The sequence below is a fragment of the Pollachius pollachius genome, assembly GCF_949987615.1.
Source record: "Pollachius pollachius genome assembly, chromosome: 3".
Lineage (NCBI taxonomy): Eukaryota > Metazoa > Chordata > Actinopteri > Gadiformes > Gadidae > Pollachius > Pollachius pollachius.
The window spans coordinates 48,365,523-48,388,326 of NC_136936.1; the positions used below are offsets into that span (position 1 = coordinate 48,365,523).

The window sequence follows — 22,804 nt, forward strand, 5'->3', positions numbered from 1 at the left end:
GTGTTGTTCTCTAAACCCTTCCTCTCTGTCCCCCCCCCCCCCTCAGGTTTTGGATGGACTTCTAGCCCAGTATGGTACCGTAGAAAATGTGGAACAAGGTACGGCATCATCCTGTCGCCTGACTCAGAACCACCATGTTCATGTGCTCTCTGCGTAACCTCAACACACACACACACACACACACACACACACACACACACACACACACACACACACATACATACCACAAACACCCACCTCCCACTGAGTCACTGGTCTCTTCGTGGTCTCTGTTCCCTGGTGCCAGCACATGGATAATATCTAAACATTACCCATCTCTGAATCTGAAATGCCCACCATACATTCCTCCTCCTCCGTCCCCTCCTCCTCCCCGTCTTCCTCCCTCTCCTCCTCCCTCCTCCCTTTCTTTCCTCCCTCTCCTCCTCCCTCCTCCCTCTCCTCCTCCTCCTCCTCCTCCTCCTCCTCTCTTTCCTCCTCCCTCTCCTCCTCCTCCTCTCCCTATCCTCCTCCACCTCCTCCCCCTCCTCTCCCTCCTCCTCTCCCTCCTCCCTCTCCTCCTCCTCCCTCTCCTCCTCCTCCTCCTCCTCTCCCTATCCTCCTCCACCTCCTCCCCCTCCTCCTCCTCCCTCTCCTCCTCCTCCTCCTCCTCCTCCTCTCCCTCCGTCTCCTCCTCCTCCTCCTTCTCCTTCCCGCCCTCCAGTGTCTTTGTGCTGCCATGTGAGTCTTCTAGGGGTGAGGAAGGGTGGGGGAGCGTCTGAGGACCATGTAGACTCTATAATGAGTACTGTGTATTACCAGGGCACAACGTTTATGGATTGAAGTGGGCAAATATGGCTGACATCCAGTAGTAATGTGTTCTCGTGTGTTTGTGTGTGTGTGTGTTTGTGTATGTGGCCGGGGGTGGGCTTGTGTGTGTGTTTGTGTGGGTTGTTTCTGTGTGTGTGTGTGTGTGTTTGTGTGTGTGTGTGTTTGTGTGTGTGTGTGTGTGTGTGTGTGTGTGTGTGTGTGTGTGTGGCCAGGGGCGTGCTTGTGTGTGTGTATGTGGGGGGTGCTTGTGTGTGTGTGTTTTGGGGAGGTACACAGCGGTAATAGGGGAGGTTACTGTAGGCGCCTGTGGTGAGTCGTTCAGTGTGTGTGTGAGTGTGTGTGTGTGTGTGTTTGTGTTTATGGGTGTGTGTCTGTGTGTGGTGATAACCAGAAGTACAGGAATCTCTTAGCTCAAACAGAAACTCTCCACTGGACCAAACACACACACAAACACACACACACACACACACACACGTAAACATACACATACACAAACAAATAAAAAAAAACCTGCTCATACTTCATTTTCTTCTCTTGCTCTCCATCTCTAACACAACCACACAAAAACACACACACACACACACACAGTCACACACAGACACACACACACACAGTCACACACACACACACACACACACACACACACAGTCACACACACACACAGACACGCACGTGCTCCGTGCCAGCCCTGGCGGACTGGGGACGGCCTGGGGCAGGACAGGTGCTGGGAGGCAGCAGCAGGTCAGTCGCCCTGCCCGGTCCTGGCCCCCAAACCCCACCTCGATGACACACCATCACCCGCCCGCCATCGCTTGAACCTCTGCCGCTCGACGCCTGCCCCCCGTCCACAGCGCCAGGACTGCCCTGTCTGTCTGTCAGTCTGTCTGTCTGTCTGTCTGTCAGTCTGGAGCGTTCCCCCCCCCCGGGCCCGGGGTTTCATTCATCCCCGCTTCTGCTCAGCTGCACACCGGCCACCTTCTCCCGCTGCCTGTCTGTCTGTCGGCCTCTCTGTCTTGCCTGTCTGCCTTTCTGTCTGCCGGTCTGTTTGTCTGCCTGCCTGTCTGTCTGTCTGTCTGCATGCCTGCCTTCCTGTCTGTCTGTGTGCCTGTCTGTCTGTGTGCCTCTCCGTTCGTCTGTCTACCTGTCCTCCTGCCTGTCTTTCTGCCTGCGTTTCAGCCCAACTGCGCACACCTCTTTGCCCATCTGTCTGCGTGACCGCCTGCTTGCCCGTGTGTCTTTCTGTTAGTACGTCTGCCCGTTCGCCTGTCTGCCTGCCTTCCAGCCCAACCGCATGCCTGTCTGCCCATCTGTCTGTCTGCCTGTGTGTCTGATGGCCTGTCTGCCTGCCTGTGTGTCTGACGGCCCGTTTTTCTCTCCCTGCTGGCCCGCCATGCTTGTCTGTCACTCTGTCTGGCGTGTGACCGTGTCCCAGTACCCCCTCCCCCCACTCCTCTTGTTCCTGTGTGGCACGGGGAGGCCTGCTGGAGGCCGGGCGGGGCAGGGGGGACGGGCTGACGCGCAGCCCAGCCTGAGAGCACTTGGCCCTGGGACAATATCAGGGTCGGCCCCCTAAGCCACTCCATGCCAGCTGGAAGCCACCGGGTTAACCCTTCCAGAGTGCCTGATCCCTGCATGCGGAGAGACACGCACACACACACACACACACACACACACACACACGCACACACACACACAGAGACACACACACATGCACACACACACACAGACAAACGCACACACGCACACACACATACACATACACACACACACATACGCGCCCAAACACGCACGCACATACACACAAACACACACACACACTCACACACACACACAGACACATACACACACCCTTATACAGACACAGACACAAGCGCACAAACACATACACACAAAGGCAGACACACAGACACACACACACAAACACACACACACAGACACACACTCACACACACGCACACACACACACACATACACATACACACAAACATACACATACATAAAATATACACAAACACACACACACACACACAAACACACAAACTTCACTGTCAGAGGAAGTACTTAGCTCTCTGAGATAAGCAAAGAGAAAGCAGATTTACCTATCGGAATAAATGTCAGACTTGTCTGACACCGGCATATTTTTAGGCCTGGAGCCAGTTTGTTTCCTGAGCTTGTAGTGGGTGAGCCAGAACACTAATAGAAGCAACAACATGACTTCTGTGATTACCGTGCTCCTCCATGAGTAGCCAGGGTCCAGGGCCGCGGTCGGACCACAGACACACACAGCTCTACACCCGCAGACCTCTGGCCTGTGGTTCAGGGGGAAACTACACAACACCTTGATAAAGAAACTATCGGTACCAAACAAGACAAATAGTCCCGAAGCCGATACAAAGAGAAGAGATTAAGCAGAAAGCGTTTGTTTTTCCGCCTGTCATCAATACAGAATAGTTTTTGCCAAACCACAAACAAAGTAGCCGGTGCCAGCGGTCGTGCCACAAAGGCCGTTTGAGTTCTGATTGGCTGTGATGTTCTACAGCAAGCTAGGTGTCCTATCGTGAAGAACAACAAACTATCCATCCATACAAAAGAGGTTAAAAACTGTGTCCTTAATTCTTTTGGTGTAATGCCTGCACCTCCTCCCCCCCCCCCCCCCCCCCCTCTGTTTTCACGGGCCGCAGTGCCCCACGCACGGCACACAAGGACTGCATTCAAAGCAACACAATGCCCTCATCATGCCCGTTATGTTAATCTGATTTGGACCGGCCCACTCACCCAGTCATGAGCACTGCTGGCCAGGGTTGCCTTGGAGCGTGTCACGTAGACATCGGTGTCATTAATTAGGTTAATTATGAGAGTTCAACTCCAGAGTGTACTACTGCCACCTCTACCGCTACTAATGCTAACACTTCTACAAAAGTATTTGAATTTTCAGGCAAAAAAAATTTGATTGTAAGAATGAAGTGATTCCGTTTGATATTTTCGTTTTATTTTGTGCTCTTTTGTGTTTGGGAAACACATTCACAACACAACTTGGCCTTCCACAAAATTGTAGTTGTATGTCACGCGGGAATTTGTCAATTGGAGCCCAGTTCCTGTAAGCAGCCAATCGCTCGGGGCCGTGACCGCAGTGGGGTTGTGAGTCCCTCCATTCATGCCCGGTCGCTGGCACTGAGGCGAGGCAGGGCTTGCTGCCGTGGTAACGCGGCGACAATTACACAGCGTCACGGCGTGCATACGAAAAGACACATGACCCACCGTTTGTTCTTCTTCTGTTGTTGTGCTTCTTGTCGTACAGTGAACACTGACACAGAGACCGCCGTGGTGAATGTGACGTACGCCACAAAGGAAGAGGCCAAACTGTAAGTAGCACATGTCTGACCCCGGCCTGCTCGTTAATCCAATCAGTTGATTTGCGCTCCGGTTAGTTAAAACACAGGTTTCCCTAGCCTCTCATTAACCCTGATTAAAGTAACGTCATTACTTTACACAGATCTTACCCGCATGCTACACATACTGGAACGTACTGTAGCGTTTGTTTGGATTACATGTTGTACATTTTAGGAGCGTCATAATTTCCTAATCTTTTTTCCGTCACCTCCGACTCCATGATCTCCATCCCCACCCCCCTCCACCAACAATGCTAAAAAACACCACCACCTCCATCCACCAAAAATAACTGCCACCCACTTTCGTCTACCACCTCCATCACCACTACTACCAACACCACCTCCTTCCACCCGCTACCTCCACCTCCACCTCCTCCACCACCTCCACCTCCTCCACTACCTCCACCCACCTCCTCTACCACCTCCACCTTTACCTCCCCCACTACCTCCACCCACCTCCTCCACTACCTCCACCCACCACCTCCATTCCAACACTACCCACAACACCTCCATCACCACCTCCTCCATCCCCTTCACCCACCTCCACCACCACCTCCATCTCCACCCACCATCACCTCCACCCACCTCCACCTCCACCACTACCTCCACCCACCACCTCCATTCCAACACTACCCACAACACCTCCAACCCCACCTCCTCCACCACCTCCACCTTTCCCCACTCCACTACCTCCACCCACCTCCTCCACTACCTCCACCCACCACCTCCATTCCAACACTACCCCACAACACCTCCATCACCACCTCCTCCATCCCCTTCACCCACTTCCACCACCACCTCCATCTCCACCCACCATCACCTCCACCCACCTCCTCCTCCACCACTACCTCCACCCACTACCTCCATTCCAATACTACCCACAACACCTCCAACCCCACCTCCTCCACCACCACCACCTCCACCTCCTGCACTACCTCCACCCACCTCCTCAACTACCTCCACCCACCACCTCCATTCCAACACTACCCACAACACCTCCATCACCACCTCCTCCATCCCCTTCACCCACTTCCACCACCACCTCCATCTCCACCCACCATCACCTCCACCCACCTCCACCTCCACCACTACCTCCACCCACCACCTCCATTCCAATACTACCCACAACACCTCCAACCCCACCACCTCCACCTTTACCTCCTCCACTACCTCCACCCACCTCCTCCCACCACCTCCATTCCAACACTACCCACAACACCTCCATCACCACCTCCTCCATCCCCTTCACCCACTTCCACCACCACCTCCATCTCCACCCACCATCACCTCCACCCACCTCCACCTCCACCACTACCTCCACCCACTACCTCCATTCCAATACTACCCACAACACCTCCAACCCCACCTCCTCCACCACCTCCACCTTTACCTCCTCCACTACCTCCACCCACCTCCTCCACTACCTCCACCCACCACCTCCATTCCAACACTACCCACAACACCTCCATCACCACCTCCTCCATCCCCTTCACCCACTTCCACCACCACCTCCATCTCCACCCACCATCACCTCCTCCACTACCTCCACCCACCACCTCCATTCCAACACTACCCCCAACACCTCCATCACCACCTCCTCCATCCCCTTCACCCACTTCCACCACCACCTCCATCTCCACCCACCATCACCTCCACCCACCTCCACCTCCACCACTACCTCCACCCACCACCTCCATTCCAACACTACCCACAACACCTCCAACCCCACCTCTTCCACCACCACCACCTTTACCTCCTCCACTACCTCCACCCACCTCCTCCACTACCTCCACCCACCACCTCCATTCCAACACTACCCCCAACACCCCCAACACCTCCAACACCCCCTCCTCCACCCCCCAATGCAGAGCGATCGAGAAGTTGACGGGCCACCAGCTCGAGGAACACTCCTTCAGGGTGTCGTATATTCTGGACATGGACGCCGCTCCGGCCTTCACGGCCCCGCGCATGCGTCGCGGGGGCCGCTCCTCCAGGGACCAGGACCAGGGCTCCCAGCCGGGGCCCTCGGGGGGGTTCGGGGCACCGCGGCACAAGCAGCACGACTTCCCGCTGCGCATGCTGGTGCCCACCCAGTTTGTGGGCGCCATCATCGGCAAGGAGGGCCTGACCATCAAGAACGTCACCAAGCAGACCCAGTCCAAGTGAGGCCCCGGAGACCCCGCACCACGGCCGAGCCATTAGTCCAATTCACAGCGAGAGCGCCATGTAATACAACGCCATATGCAAACCACAAAGGCTGATTTAAAAAAAAAAGTACCACAAAAAAAAGTTTAAAAAAAGTTTAAACTAAAGGTTTTTTTTTTTTTTTGGGGGGGGGGGGGGGGGGGGGGGTTTGTTACTGTTACTGGCGTACAGTAGGAGATTCGTATTTGTTTTACTTTTTTAATTCAATAGTTAAATAGAGATGTTAAAATATCAATTCATCTCAACACATAGGCCTGGCCTAAAGGAAAGAGGAGTTTATAAGTTGAATGCTTCCAATGTTGTGTGGGTCATACTATAGAATGATTTATTGCCTGTTTAGTGAATAATACAGAACATACGGAACTCGAAAAAGAAAAAATGCATTCTAAATTGCAATATTGGTCCAAATTAATCGCAATTAGCTGAATTCCCCGAATCGTTCAGCCCTACTTCGCAGGCACGGCTGCTCTGCTCGCTGTATGGAACATCAGCCTCTTCTAAACACCCTCTCTCTGGAGTTTGAGTTTGGGATTTGTTTCTAGGGTTCTTCTTTGTGAACCTAAAAACCGTCTGCACCCCTCCTGCTGCACTCTCTGTGACACTTCTTACCGCTTTGTTCCTTGCTTGTGAAAACAGCAGATGAGACGGACTGCTTTGGTCCCAAGGACGTGTTTAGAAATGACACTAAGCCAAGCCTCCTCCTAGCTCTCTCTCAACCCTCTGTTTCGCCCTACCTCTCTTTCTCTCTCCTCATCTCTTTACCCATTTGATTCTCTCTCTCTCCTCCTCTCATTCTTTCTCTGTCTCTGTTTCTTTCATTCTCTCTCTCTCCCTCTCTCTGTCTCTCTCTCTCTCTCTCTGTCTCTCTCTCTCATTCTCTGTCTCTCTCTCTGTCTCTCTCTTTCTCTCTCTCTCTCTCATTCTCTGTCTCTGTCTCTGTCTCTCTCTCTCTCTCTCTCTCTCTCTCTCTCTGTCTCTCTCTCATTCTCTGTCTCTCTGTCTCTCTCTCTCTCTCTGTCTCTCTCTCTGTCTCTGTCTCTCTCTCTCTGTCTCTCTTTCTCTCTCTCTCTCTCTCTGTCTCTCATTCTCTCTTTCTCTCTCTCTGTCTCTCTCTCTCTCTCTCTCTCTCTCTCTCTCTCTCTCTCTTTCTCTCTCTCTCTCTCTCTCTCTCTCTCTCTCTCTCTCTCTCTCCCTCCCTCCCTGTCCACCCCTACCTCTCTCTCCCAGGGTGGACATCCATCGAAAGGAGAACGCGGGTGCGGCGGAGAAGCCCATCACCATCCACTCCACCCCCGAGGGCTGCTCCTCCGCCTGCAGCATGATCCTGGACATCATGCAGAAGGAGGCCGTGGAGACCAAGGCGTGAGTCCCCCCCCCCCCCCCCAAACACACACACACACCAATCAATAACACCGATCAACGGCATTGATCAAACACGCCATCTTCCTGTTGACTTTAACCTTTAGAGTTTGACCGCGGCAAGTTTGACCCCACTCTTTTATCCCGGGTTCGATTCCCAAAGCGTCTACATTACCGGCCAACCCGAGGCCTCCCTGCGCCCGGGACCTGCTGTCCTTACAGGGTCATTAATGGCGGTATCACTATACAGCGCTGGATCTGTAGCCACTCCGGGTCACGCAGCCGTCCTCTGATCTCAGCCTTTAACTAACCTGGAGGATCCTTTAAGTAACCCGGAGACCGGAGACTCTCCTGTCTCTCGTGTGTGGACAGGAGAGACGGGAGGCTGGAGAGACAGGAGAGGCAGGAGGGACAGGAGAGGAAGGAGAGGCAGGAGAGGCAGGAGAGACAGGAGAGGCAGGGGAGACAGGAGAGGCAGGGGAGACTTGGGGTAGGAGTCTCTCCTGTCCTCTCTCGTGTCCACGCAGCAGTCCTCTGATCTGATCCCTTCACCAAACGCTCTTCCCCATGTGTAAACACACACGCACACGTATCAGTGGGCTGTCGATGGCTCTTGACACATTTAAGGAGACACTCATTCCCACTCCTTCACTCCTATTGTACGCGCACGGCTCCTTCACCCACCCATCCTGAGAGTGGAGAGCTCTGGTGTGACCTCACCCCCACCCTCACCCTCACCGCCGACAGACGAATGATTCCTCCCGAGAACACACATAAAGGGCTGCACACGACCACGCTGACAAACGCCCCGTCGTCACACCGGCCGCCTCTCCACACCCCGCCGTACGCCTCCTTATCGACCCGGCTCCCGCAGGTTCGCCCAGTCACCAGTCACCAGTAACCACCACACGCCCTAACCCACTAACCACCACCACCACCACCGCCACCACCACCGCCACCACCACCCCCAAACGGATATCCAACTTGAAAGGCCTCGCCGCCCTTCCTCTACCTCGCCCTGCACACACTCCTTCAAAGTACATCGTCTTATTCATCTTATTTCACACTGTGATCTTAACCCCCCCCACAGTGAAACCACCGCTTCATTCAGAACCGATTCCCGGGCCCCCCCCAGTCCCACACATGTCGGCCTAAGCGCAAACACATTACCGATAAAACGCCCCTCATCGCATCTCTGGCTACGGAGGACATTTCCCACCACCACAAAGGCATCTAGGCACGCACACAGACACACACACACACACACAGACACACACAGTGTTTGTGAGAGTCACCAGCGCTCCCAGCTGGTCCGTTATCCACATTCCAAGCAGCTCATCGCACCACAACACAGCCCTGCTCCTACGGCACTGCTGGAGGTTTTTGGGATTGTGTGTTTGTACTTGTGTATGTGTGTTTGTGTATTTGTTTGGGTGCGATATGCCAATGAGGGCATGCTGTTTGTGTGTGTGTATGTGTTTTGTGTGTATGTTTCTGCAACCATTAGGTGTGTGTGTTTGTGTTTGTGTGCGTCTTTATGCGCTATTGTGTTCCTGGGACACAATGTTTGCCATTTGTCATTTTTGTATATTTGCATATGTTGTATGTATGCACTTCAATAAATCTGTTAACGTGCGTTTGTGTGTTTGTGTTCGTGCCTGTGTGTGTGTGTTTGTGTGTGTGTGTGTGTGTGTGTGTGTGTGTGTGTGTGTGTGTGTGTGTGTGTGTGTGTGCGTGCCTGCCTGCGTGTCTGTGTGTGTGTGTGCAGGACGGAGGACATCCCCCTGAAGATCCTGGCCCACAACAGCCTGGTGGGCCGACTGATCGGGAAGGAGGGACGCAACCTGAAGAAGATCGAAGAAGACACCGGGACCAAGATCACCATCTCCTCGTTAGTCCTCACTCACTCACTCACTCACTCACTCACTCACTCACTCACTCACTCACTCACTCACTCACTCGCTCACTCACTCGCTGCCTCAATAGTTCACTCACTCACTCACTCAATCACTCACTCACTTACTCGCTGCCTCAATAGCTCACTCACTCACTCACTTACTCACTCGCTGCCTCAATAGCTCACTCACTCACTCACTCACTCACTCGCTGCCTCAATAGCTCACTCACTCACTCACTCACTCACTCACTCACTCACTCACTCACTCACTCGCTGCCTCAATAGCTCACTCACTCACTCATTCACTCACTCACTCACTCACTCGCTGCCTCAATAGCTCACTCACTCACTCACTCACTCACTCACTCACTCGCTGCCTCAATAGCTCACTCACTCACTCACTCACTCACTCACTCACTCACTCACTCGCTGCCTCAATAGCTCACTCACTCACTCACTCACTCACTCACTCACACACTCGCTCCCTCGCTCTCTCACTCACGCACACACACACACACACACACACACACACACACACACACACACACACACACACACCATCACCACTGACTGCTAGCAGGTGTCTATCTCCTGGCTCCCAGAAGCCACCAAGAAGAACCCAGAGGGCGAGGAACTGGGTTCCCTGCCCCCCCCCCCACATCTTCACCATGAACGGCCTTTGATTTTTGGACACACTTCCCAGCAGCGGGGCATGTGGTTTCACTCAGAGAGGCACAGCTCTGTCCTGATGTGACGAGCTGATTAGGGGACCCTCGTTTCAGAAGAGTGGTGATCACAACCCCATTATACGGACCGCACTCCTCAACCCCGCGTTCATTTTGCGCTAATGAATTACTGTGGTTAGGGCGTAATGAGCTGTGATAGAGAGAGAGGGAGGGAGAGTGAGGGAGAGAGAGGGAGAGAGAGGGAGACTGAGGTGGAGAGAGGGAGATGGAGAGAGGGAGAGAGAGGGAGGGAGAGAGAGGGAGACTGAGGGGGAGAGAGGGAGATGGAGAGAGGGAGAGAGAGGGAGAGAGAGGGAAGGAGAGAGAGTGAGGGAGAGAGAGGGAGACTGAGGGGGAGAGAGGGGGACTGAGGGGGAGAGAGGGCGATGGAGGGAATGAGAGAGAGGTAGAGGCAGCATCAGATATTGATGAGACTCTACACTAGTCTCTGAGATGGTATATCTTTTCAAAAGGCCCCTCCACCTACACACACAAACACACACATGCACACCTGCACGCACACACGAAAACACACACACACACACACACAAACAGACACACAGGGCAAACGGAATAGATTGGCTCCATATTCAAAGACACAAAGGGGTTTTCTGCTTTGCAGGATGGAGGCTAAGTGGTTTTATGGAGCCATTGATCGTTTGATCAATGGAGCAATGGGTTGAAATTCAAGTGTGTGTTGGGAAGACATCTTTTAGCTTTTTTGCCACAATTTGTACTTAGTTAGTGATGTTTTTGTGTCATTATTTAGTGTTATTATTAAGAATTATTAAGAATTATTCAGCCAGTATTTATTTTCACATAAGTGGAAATAAATAATGATGAATAATAATGAACCATAATTATTCGTCATTATTTATTTCCAACAACACGATCCTCTGTGTGAAACTCAATCCGTCACATCCCTCCACAATTAGGACCAACTCTACCCTAATGTAAAACCTGTGTTGTTGCAGACTTTATGTTGGCTGCACCGCAGCGCGTTGTGCGATGAGGTTGAGTCATGTTCTACTGATACGAGATGAGGCTGATATGAGATGAGTGCAGTGATTTAACATCGACACTGAGTGACCTCACCTGCTGAAGGGGAACGAGCTGCTCGACTAATCGCTGTTCAACGTTTTCATATCCCTGTGTGTGTGTGTGTGTGTGTGCGTGCGTGCTTGCGTGCGTGTCTGCATCCGTGTGCGTGTGTGTGTGTGTGTGTGTGTGTGTGGGCCCCAGGTTACAGGACCTCACCATCTACAACCCGGAGCGGACCATCACGGTGAAGGGCGCCATGGAGGACTGCTGCAAGGCCGAGGCTGAGATCATGAGGAAGCTGAGGGAGGCCTACGAGAACGACATCGCTGCTATCAACGTAAGCCCCGCCCCACATTTAGCACTGTGTGCGTGTGGGTGTGTGTGGGTGGTTGTGGGTGTGTGTATGTGTGGGGGTGTGTGTGCGTGCGTGTGCGCCTGGGTGTGCGTGTGTGTGTGGTGTCATACTTGTAGTGGTGTTGGCGGTGGTAGAGTCCGCCCTGGAGGTGAATGCGTGTGTGTACGTGTGTGTGTGGTGGAGTCATAGTTGTAGCGGTGGCGGTGGTGGCGGCGGCGGTGGTGGCGGCGGCAGCGGTGGCGGAGGTGGTGGTGGTGGTGGTGGTGGTGGCGGCGGTGGCGACGGTGGTGGTGGCGGCGGCGGCAGAGTGTGAACGTGTGAAGCGGTGGCTGGTGGTGGTCTGTGCAAGGTAGTCTCCTCCACCCTGCTGGTTGAGGTGGTGGAGGCAGAGGCCTCCTCCACCCCTCACCATGAGACGGGAGGAGAAGGTATGGCGGCCCAGCGTGGTGGACCTGCTGCTGCTTGGGGTGGAGGAGGAGAGGGACGACGGGGAGAGGACTGCGTGTGATGACCTCTTCGTGACTCGGTGGCCCCTGGGCGTGTGTGCGGCGGCGGTGTATGAAACCCTGTACGAGGCGCGGCGGTAATACCGCTCCATCAGACCCAACAGCATCACTAACGCCGCTGCTTGTCCGACCGGTAAACGGAGCGGTGTAAACGATCACCAAATAGCTCATCAGTGACTCGCAAAGTGCTTCAGCAAAGCATGTTTATGTTTATGTGTGTGTGTGTGTGTGTGTGTGTGTGCGTGTGTGCGTGTGTGTGCCTGTTTGTGTTTGTGTGTGTGTTTGTGTGTTTGCGTGAGAAGGAGGCCATTACGAGGCGAGCGAGAAGCTCTGACTCACGCCCCCCCCCCCCACCCCTGCTGTGAGTGTCTGTGTGCCTGCTGGAGCACGCCGCGGTTCCCAGCATACACCTGATATCCGTCGCCGCCGCCGCCGTCGCGGTAGCCGCGCCGCAGAACGGCTAGTCTTTCACACAGAGCCGGTGACATCATCATCACCGTGCTGGGGGTGGTTGGTAGGGGGAGGATTGGGGGGGGGGGGGGGGGGGGGGAAGAACAGCCTGTGGAGGTCAGAGCTGCTGACGGGGATGGGCGGAGACTAGGAGGAACGGGGTAGCATGTCATCGCACGTGTGTCTACTCCTGATTGGATTAAAGCCAGTGGGAGATTGGCCTTCTTCTCCCAGGGCTAATATTGGCGTCTTGAGGCCTGCTGGACTCGAGTCGGGGGGCAGCTGACAACGGGCTTCGAAATAGACGGGCTTTTATGTCATGGAAATGTTTATTTCTTGAAGGCTTCTTTGCGTCGTAAACGAGGCTATTTCTGGTGCTCCGGCAACACAAAGTGATGGTGTATTCATTTCGGTCCCTTGTTGACATGTGTATCTGGGTATTTAGGCATGATGTATCACACTGCGGGCGGTGCGCCGGGTGTACGGCGGTGGACACGCTGTGTACACTCTCTCTCTCACCGGCCGGACGTCTGTGTAGTGGGCCGCTATGGCCATCTAGCGTGGCGGTGTGGACGTTGCACTGAGCACACACACACACACACACGCATGAACACAAACACACACACACATCGATGTGTGCCCACACACACAAAAACTTGCACAGACACTCACACACTTTACACACACACAGACACTCACACACTTTACACACACACAGACACACACCCATACACTCAAATCTCCGACAAACACACACACACACATTCAACAGCCAAACACACACACTCACACTCAACCCACACAACAGACAGGAAGGAGCGAGAGAGGTGAAAGCAGACCCTGTTGTGTCCGTCACGCTTCCAGGAAGCAGGAATAATGAGGAGAATAAAGACTGGAAAAAGGGATCAGCGGAGTCGAAACGTCTCTGTGTTTGAACAGTTGGTCGCCCACCTTTCACGTGTACTGTGTGTCTCTCTCTCTCTCTCTCTCTCCCCGACAGCAACAAACCAACCTTACCGCGGGCCTGAACCTCAATGCCCTGGGCATCTTCTCCTCCGGCCTCTCAGTGCTGCCCCCTACTGCCGGGCCGAGGGGTGGCGTCCCCCAAGTGGCACCCGCGGGATACAATCCTTTCCTAGTGAGTTCCCCTCATTCACCTCCTCTCCGTCTCACTTCCTCTACATAGCACCATGACCATATATGGGCACGTTTTTGTTTTTCATTGTCACGTTTCCACCCCTTGATTGAATCCACCGCCACTTGTGTTTGTTGTAAAAGCGCGTCGAGCTAATGCCTGCTCCCGGCCAGGAAGTCCTCGATGGGGGTAAACCCAGAGTAGTGAGGTGCTTTTGATGCACAACAGTGTTTTGACTGGGGGGGTTTGTATTCATCCGGTCGCACACACAGTTTGAAACCACACGCAGAATCCCCCCCCCCCCCCCCCCCCCAGCCCTCCAGGGATGACTCAGTTATCTGTAACAGTCGGTATCATCTGGCACTGAGACGCAGGCCTCTGAGGCAGAGCTTCAGAATGTATTGTTGTCAAGCTCGTAATGTGAACGTGTGATTCATTCACCCACCCAAATTCCCCCTTTAGACGTGTGTGTGTGTGGGTGTGGATGTGTGTGTGTGTGTGTGCACGTGCACGTGTGTGTGTGTGAGAGAGCGTGTGACACCGCCTCTGGGTCCATTCCTGTATAATCTGACGGGTCTGTGTTTCTTGTTTGTGTTTCCGTTTCAGAGTCACTCTTCACATCTTAGTGGCCTCTACAGGGTACCTCCAGCAAGTACCCTGCCCCACCAGCACTCTGTAGGTCCCCCACCTCCACCCATTACACACAGCCAGGAACCTCCACCCTTACACACAGCCAGGGACCTCCAACTTTACACACAGCCAGGAACCTCCACCCTCTTTACACACAGCCAGGAACCTCCACCTTTACACACAGCCAGGGACCTCCACCTTTACACACAGCCAGGAACCTCCACCTTTACACACAGCCAGGAACCTCCACCTTTACACACAGCCAGGAACCTCCACCCTCTTAACACACAGCCAGGAACCTCCACCTTTACACACAGCCAGGAACCTCCACCCTCTTTACACACAGCCAGGAACCTCCACCTTTACACACAGCCAGGGACCTCCACCTTTACACACAGCCAGGGACCTCCACCTTTACACACAGCCAGGAACCTCCACCCTGTTTACACACAGCCAGGAACCTCCACCCTCTTTACACACAGCCAGGGACCTCCACCTTTACACACAGCCAGGGACCTCCACCTTTACACACAACCAGGAATCTCCACCCTCTTTACACACAAACAGGAACCTCCACCTTTACACACAAACAGGAACCTCCACCTTTACACACAGCCAGGGACCTCCACCCTCTTTACACACAGCCAGGAACCTCCACCTTTACACACAGCCAGGGACCTCCACCTTTACACACAGCCAGGGACCTCCACCCTCTTTACACACAGCCAGGAACCTCCACCCTCTTTACACACAGCCAGGGACCTCCACATTTACACACAGCCAGGGACCTCCACCTTTACACACAACCAGGAACCTCCACCCTCTTTACACACAAACAGGAACCTCCACCTTTACACACAGCCAGGAACCTCCACCTTTACACACAGCCAGGGACCTCCACCTTTACACACAGCCAGGGACCTCCACCCTCTTTACACACAGCCAGGAACCTCCACCTTTACACACAAACAGGAACCTCCACCCTCTTTACACACTATTAAACTAGTGGGTGTTGTTTTTTCCAATCAAGGTTTCAGTATTCGACCAAATGGAGGAAAAAACATGTATGATCTTATTCATAAAAAGGAGCTAATTTTGTTTTATTCCTTCTCCTTCTCCTCCTTCTTCTCATTTTTGTTCCTCTTCTTCTACTCATCCTCTTTCTTCTCCTTCTCCTCCTTCTTCTCCTCGTTCTCTTTCTCCTTCGCCTTCTCCTTTTCCTCCTTCCTCAACTTGTCAACTTCCTCCTCGTTCTCTTCCTCCTTCTCCTTCTCCTTTTTGTTCCTCTTACCCTCCTCCTCCCCTCCCCCTCATCCTTCTCCTCCTCCTCTCCCTCCTGCTTCCCCTTCCCCTCCTCCTCCTCCTCCCCCTCCTGCTTCCCCTCCCCCTCCTCCTCCTCCCCTCCTCCTTCTCCTCCTCCTCCCCCTCCTGCTTCCCCTCCCCCTCCTCCTCCTCCCCTCCTCCTTCTCCCCTCCTCCTTCTCCTCCTCCTCCCCCTCCTGCTTCCCCTCCCCCTCCTCCTCCTCCCCTCCTCCTTCTCCCCTCCTCCTTCTCCTCCTCCTCCCCCTCCTGCTTCCCCTCCCCCTCCTCCTCCCCCTCCTGCTTCCCCTCCCCCTCCTCCTCCTCCCCTCCTCCTTCTCCCCTCCTCCCCCTCCTGCTTCCCCTCCCCCTCCTCATCCTCCTCCCCTCCCCTCCTCCTTCTCCTCCTCCTCTCCCTCCTGCTTCCCCTCCCCCTCCTCCTCCCCCCCTCCTCCTCCTCCTCCTCCCCCCCCTCCTCCTCCTCTTCCTCCTCCTCCTCCCCCCCCTCCTCCTCCTCCCCCTCCTTCTCCTCCTCCTCCTCCTCCTCCTCCTCCTTCTCCTCCTCCCCCTCCTCATCCTCCTCCCCCTTCTGCTTCCCCTCCTCTTCCTCCTCCTCCTCCTCCTCTTCCTCCTTGCAGCAGCAGGCTCCAGAGCAGGAGGTAGTCTACCTCTTCATCCCTACTCAGGCTGTCGGGGCGCTGATCGGCAAGAAGGGCCAACATATCAAACAACTGGCCCGCTTCGCTGGGGCTTCAATCAAGGTGGGCCTCAGTCCTCCAGTCCTCCTCCCCTCAGACAGCCAGGCTATCTGACAGACAGGCTGTAGGCTAACCTGCCAAACGTTACACCCTCCCCATGGTGTCTCTGTAACTATGCACTCTAACTTCCCAGATGTGGTTTCAGCATATTTTATCATGAGAGAGAGAGAGAGAGAGAGAGAGAGAGAGAGAGGGAGAGAGGGAGAAAGAGAGAGAGGGAGAGGGAGGGAGGGAGGGAGAGAAAGAGAAAGAGGGAGGGAGGGAGGGAGAGGGAGGGAGAGAGAGAGAGGGAGGGAGGGAGAGAGATGGTTTATCTATGATGTGGACAGGGAAAGAGAGGGGGAGAGAGAGAGAGGGAGGGAGGGAGAGAGATGGTTGATCTATGATGTGGAGAGGGAGAGAGGGGGGGAGAGAGAGAGAGAGAGAGGGAGGGAGGGAGAGAGATGGTTTATCTATGATGTGGAGAGGGAGAGAGGGGGGAGAGAGAGAGAGAGAGAGGGAGGGAGGGAGAGAGATGGTTTATCTATGATGTGGACAGGGAAAGAGAGGGGGAGAGAGAGAGAGAGAGTTTATCTATGATGTGGAGAGGGAGAGAGAAAGAGAGAGAGAGAGAGAGGGAGGGAGGGAGAGAGAGGGTTTATCTATGATGTGGAGAGAGAGAGAGAGATTCCTAGAAGTGCTGACTGTGGGGGTTCATCCAACACAGACGACAAAACAAAATGTTTGAGTGGCGGTGGCTCTGTCATCTCATTGGCTCCGCCGCGAGGGCTGGGGTCTGAGCTGTCCCCCCCCCCCCCCCCGCCGGAGTGTGTAGTGTTTACAGAGTGTGTAGAGGGTGCGTGGTGTGTACAGAGCATCTGGAAGAAGGATGACTCACAGTGACGAGGCACCAGGACAGTGCGTCTGTCTGTTGGGGGGGTGGGAGGGTAGCATTCATGTGGACGTGAAGATGCTCAGCCCCCCCCCCCCCCCCCCCGCCTGCTGCTCTCTAAACACCTGCTCCTGTGTCCCGTGAGTCAGATCGCACCGGCAGAAAACCCAGAGGTGACCGAGAGGATGGTCATCATCACTGGACCACCTGAGGCTCAGTTCAAGGTGAGACATTTACGTTACGTTTACATTAAAGGGTAATTCCGGTGTAAAGTGGATTTGGGATATGTTCTGTATGATAATGAGTTGAAACGAGCACAAAAAAACGTATATAGACGCTTTCTTCAGTTGGCTGTTTTTAGACGATTTTATCAAAACGCTATAAACTTGGAACGATGGGGTAAAAACTGGTAAAAACTAAATCGCTATTTTAAACCATTTAAAAGGCTAAAAGTAGCCCGCCACTTCTTTGGTAGTATAATAAGGGTCTTAACATATAAAACGAGGCATTGAGAACTTTGCAAGTGTACAGATTGTTTATTAAAAAGGACATTTTATACACACAATACCATCAGTAGATCACCCGTCGACGCCATTTTGTTTTTAAGACTCGATAGGTAGATTGACGAACACAGAGATTGTGACATCCGTCAGCAACACACATGCTCTTTGTTCGCCAATCTACTTATCGAGTCTTAAAAACAAAATGGCGTAGATGGGTGATCTACTGATGGTATTGTGTGTATAAAATGTCCTTTTTAATAAACAATCTGTACACTTGCAAAGTTCTCAATGCCTCGTTTTGTATGTTAAGACCCTTATTATACTACCAAAGAAGTGGCGGGCTACTTTTAGCCTTTTAAATGGTTTAAAATAGCGATTTAGTTTTTACCATAACCAGTGCCCCCATCGTTCCAAGTTTATAGCGTTTTGATAAAATCGTCTAAAAACAGCCAACTGAAGAAAGCGTCTATATACGGTTTTTGTGCTCCAAAACGAACGTTTCAACTCATTATCATACGAAACATATCCCAAATCTATTTTACACCGGAAGTACCCTTTAAGGGCGTTTAGCAAGACGCTTTTAACCAAGGTGACTTAGTTCATTTTTGTCCATAGCGCCTTACAATAAGTTCATTCATCAGAAGAAAGAGGAACAATATATCGTGTCGGTAGAGTAAGGATGTTTATAGAACCAACCGTGCAACAAAGATAGCTAGGATAAGACGCTGCACAATGTACTATTTTTGAGTGCAAGGACGTACAACATACAATAAGTGCGTACATTAAAAAGAGTGTTATTTTTAACCCATTTTAATTAGCTCATTAATTATAAAAAAAATAATTAAAACCCATTGTGTTTTGGGAAATATCAGCAAATACCCAGGACAGTACAGTTTGCGTAGTGACACACTTTAACCTCAGTAGTTTTTCTTGAGTTTCATTCCCAACTCAGCTGTAGTTTGATTTCCGATGTAGCCCCAGTGAACCCCTATGAACCGCCAGTGTACCCCCAGTTTACCCCGGTCTCTCTTCACCTCCACCCCCCCCCCCACCCCGTGTGATGCAGGCACAGGGCAGGATATTCGGGAAACTGAAGGAGGAGAACTTCTTCACGGCCAAAGAGGAGGTGAAGCTGGAGACCCACATCAAGGTTCCCTCCACTGCCGCCGGGCGCGTCATCGGCAAGGGCGGCAAAACCGTGAGTCAATTCTATTCTAATTTTATTGCCCTTAATCACCGTTACAGTCTCACAGGGCTTAACAGGCCAAATATTTATGACACCCCCCTGACCCAAGCCCCTACAAGGGCAAGAAAAAACTGCCTCCCTATATCCTCCCGCTTTCTACGGGAATTGTTCCCTTTAGTTTCAAGGCTGCCCTAGATCCTGAATTAGTCAGCAACTAACCCCGAGTTCCCAAGGAAACCGTTTAGGACCTTTATCAGTGGAGTGGTTAATGTTCAAAGATGAAACGTTATACCACCAGGAGTGAGTGTGATTAGCCGTTACAAGCCGTTTTGAAAATCGTCTTGTAACCCACTCGTGATGTCAGAAGAGGCGGATTTTCAAAATGGCTTGTAACGGCTGATCACACTCACTCCTGGTGGTGTTATACGTCACCTTTTAAGTACACTTTTGAGTACAGTCCTTTCCAGGGTTTATGTGTGGGATCGTATTCGAGTCGTTTGTCACTCGCTGGTCTGCCTTCTGCTGCGGGGTTTGCACCGGCGTGTTATTCTCCTACACTCCCCAGAATGGCTCCGTGATGTCACATCGTCTACACATCGTTGCAGCAGAGTGTTTCAAGTCAAAGGGAAATACGGCTGAGTACGGTGGAGGGGGACCGAATAGGCAGGGGCTCGTCATGTGTGGTCGAAGATTACAAGGTGCAGTCTGCCGGGAGAGAACAGTAGCAGCGTAGAACGGGTGATGTTTATAATGTGGGAGTGAGACATCCTGAGCTCTCACCTTCTGATGTCAGGTGTTCAGGGGGATTTGCGAAAGGTAAACAATAGTTTATTAGGGCCATTTTGAAGTTAATTGAGCGATTGTGAGGGAAATAATGTGTTTGATGTAAGAACTTAGTCGGGGCGGCATGTGGCTAAGGAGTTAGAGCGAGTTGGCTGGTAACCGGAAGGTTGCTGGTTTGATCCCCGGCTCACTTCCCGGAGTGTCGCGGTGTCCTTGAGCAAGACACCTCACCCTAACTGCTCCCGACGAGCTGGCTGTCGCCTTGCATGGTTGACACCGCCGTCAGTGTGTGAATGTGTGCATAAATGGGTGAATGTTGGGCAATATTGTAAAGCGCTTTGAATGGCCACTGGTTAGAAAAGCGCAGTATAAATGCAATCCATTTACCATTCAGCTAGTGGTTCATTGCCTCCGTATTTCTACTGAATGAAGTATTACTGAGGGCTTACGTGGGCAGTAATGTCCTGGGTCAAGGGTCATGACCTCTGTGTCTTCTCCAGGTGAATGAGCTGCAGAACCTGACCAGCGCTGAGGTCATCGTTCCACGGGACCAGACCCCCGACGAGAACGACGAGGTCTTTGTGAAGATCAGCGGCCATTTCTTCGCCAGCCAGGTATGTCATGTTTAACGACATCTTTCACGTGGGAGGCAGAGACAACAGCAACACACACACGAGCTGGTGTGTGAATAGTTGGTGTCTGTGATACACGACATATAAACGTTACAAAGGCGCTTCTGGAGGCAATTTATTCTTCTGAGTTATTATTATCTTATCTTTTTTATTTAACCTTCATTAAACCAGATTGGTCTCATTGAGGTTTAAAATATAATTTCAAAGAGATGCCTGGCCAAGACAGCAGCGTACAGTACAGTACAGTACAGTACAGTACAGTACAGTACAGTACAGTACAGTACAGTAAAATACAGTACAGTACAATACAATACTAAACAATGCATTACAATACAATACTGTACAATATAATACAATACATTTCATTACGATACAATACAATGCAAAACACTTCACTACAATACGATACACTAAAACATAACCCTCGAACGACATATAACACCACCTAAGAAACACTACTTATTGCCTCGCTTGTTTACGCCATTGAGACGTTCAAACTAAACGTTGGACGTCAAACCGTCTACACTGAGTCCACCGCCGCCGACCTCCACTGTTCTGTACGGGATGTTTGATCGGCCCGGTCTGACCGGGGGTCCCCCCTACATCGCCTCCCCCCTCCTCACCCCTCTCCCCCCCCCCCCCCCCCCCCTCCACCTCTCCACCCCTCCAAGACCGCCCAGAGGAAGATCCGGGAGATCATCCAGCAGGTGAAGCAGCAGGAACAGAAGCACCAACAGCAGGGAGCCTCCGCGCCGCCCGCCCACCCCACCAAGTGACCTGGCCTCTGGGGGGGCGCTCCAGGGGGCGACCAGCCAATGAATGTAGCCCTCCCGACACACGGACACGGAGACGATCCAATCGAAAGAGAGAGCAACCAGGAAGGAGGAAGGAAGGCCGTGGGGGACACGGCGGGCAGACCAGCAGCACGGGAACAAAACCAAAGAGCTTCATTGGAGGGGACGGAGTGAGCGGAATGCTGAGGGCGTAGTGTGCACTGCCAGCCAGGGGGGGCGCTGATATATACTTATACGTTAAAAAAAGAAAACTACAAAAAAAAACAGAAAGGATAATAAAAAAATAATAATAATAGTAAGAATAATGTTGATGATGATGGGGGGTGATAATATGGAGAATTGGACATCTTTACAGTTAAATTCATTAAAAGAGAAAAAAGAAACGACAAAAACAATCAAACGAAACTTTGAAAAGATAATTGACTTCGCCCTATTTAACGTTATCCCGTTAGTCGGACTAACATAGGCCTAACAGACAGCCGAGAGCAGTGCAGACCGCATTAACACGAGCACGCTGTGATGGACGTGTTTGGGTGCAGGGAGAGCCGGTGGTAGCAGCAGACGCTTAACTCACAGGGTGTGTGATGTTCAGATCGCAAGAGCAAGCAAGTCATCTTTGTGGTATTATCGCAGCGTAGTGACGTATACTGATACACATGGACGGTTTGCATGTCGTTTTCTCTAGTGGAATAGCCCAACGGATGAAGGTCCGTACTTTCATTTCGTTTCCAGAGATGAGGTGGCAGCAGAGCTCACGGTCACACTGGTTGAGATTTTTTTTAGACATCAAATTTAACTGAAACCGGAGATTGGTTCTAAGTCTTTGAAAACAAGCCTGTGTGTGTGCCAACGCAAAGGATAACATCCCTTGGAAATGTTTCTTACAGTTGATATCAGATGACTTCACTTATAATAAGCTCTCTCATTTCTTCCATTTCCTTACTTTTCCTAAGCTTTCACTTTCTCATCACTCTCTCACTCTCTTTCCCTCTCTCTTCCTCGTTCTTTCTCTCTCTCTCTCTTTCTCTCTCTCTCTCTCTCTCTCACCTGGCATGTTGTTTTTGACTCAAACAAATGGAGTTCATGAATAATCTTATCTGCAGCCTTTTGGAGTTGAACTGACTGCCACGTTTACCAGAGAGGTTTTAAACACACAAGAGGAATTTTTATTATTTTAATTTTTATTGTACTATTTACCAATGAACTAGTCTCCCTTTCCGTGTGCATTAGACTGTATATACATTCATGCTTGATGTCCTGGACAAAAAAAAACAGAAAAAGAAAGACAATTAATATTATTAAGAAAAAAGATGGTTCTAAGTAAAATTCAAAAACGAAACGGATGGATAAAAAAATACTGACGTCTTAAAAAAAATGCAAAACTACGCGTGACAACCCGTGTTCTGGAATGTGCACCCACCATACGTTCTGCCTTAAGTGAGCGTTCGGACCAGCTCGGGGGGGGGGGGTTTCATCCAGA

At 52.1% G+C, this 22,804-nt stretch overlaps 1 protein-coding gene across 2 annotated transcripts in view; it reads left to right on the forward strand.

Annotated features, from left to right (window-relative positions):
• The window catches only part of igf2bp2a (insulin-like growth factor 2 mRNA binding protein 2a), a 52,073-nt gene extending 29,269 nt beyond the window's left edge, over positions 1–22,804 (forward strand). The window contains exons 4-16 of one of the 2 annotated variants that reach the window (XM_079733126.1): positions 47–98; positions 4,106–4,169; positions 6,065–6,358; positions 7,629–7,763; positions 9,529–9,651; positions 11,625–11,760; positions 13,735–13,872; positions 14,476–14,544; positions 16,436–16,558; positions 17,576–17,650; positions 18,996–19,127; positions 20,399–20,512; positions 21,202–22,804. In XM_079733126.1, the coding sequence (XP_079589252.1) occupies positions 47–98; positions 4,106–4,169; positions 6,065–6,358; positions 7,629–7,763; positions 9,529–9,651; positions 11,625–11,760; positions 13,735–13,872; positions 14,476–14,544; positions 16,436–16,558; positions 17,576–17,650; positions 18,996–19,127; positions 20,399–20,512; positions 21,202–21,306 (1,560 nt within the window). In that variant the 3' untranslated portion in view covers positions 21,307–22,804. The remainder of the gene's footprint in view (positions 1–46; positions 99–4,105; positions 4,170–6,064; positions 6,359–7,628; positions 7,764–9,528; positions 9,652–11,624; positions 11,761–13,734; positions 13,873–14,475; positions 14,545–16,435; positions 16,559–17,575; positions 17,651–18,995; positions 19,128–20,398; positions 20,513–21,201) is intronic. The other variant, XM_079733127.1, reaches the window with a different exon arrangement.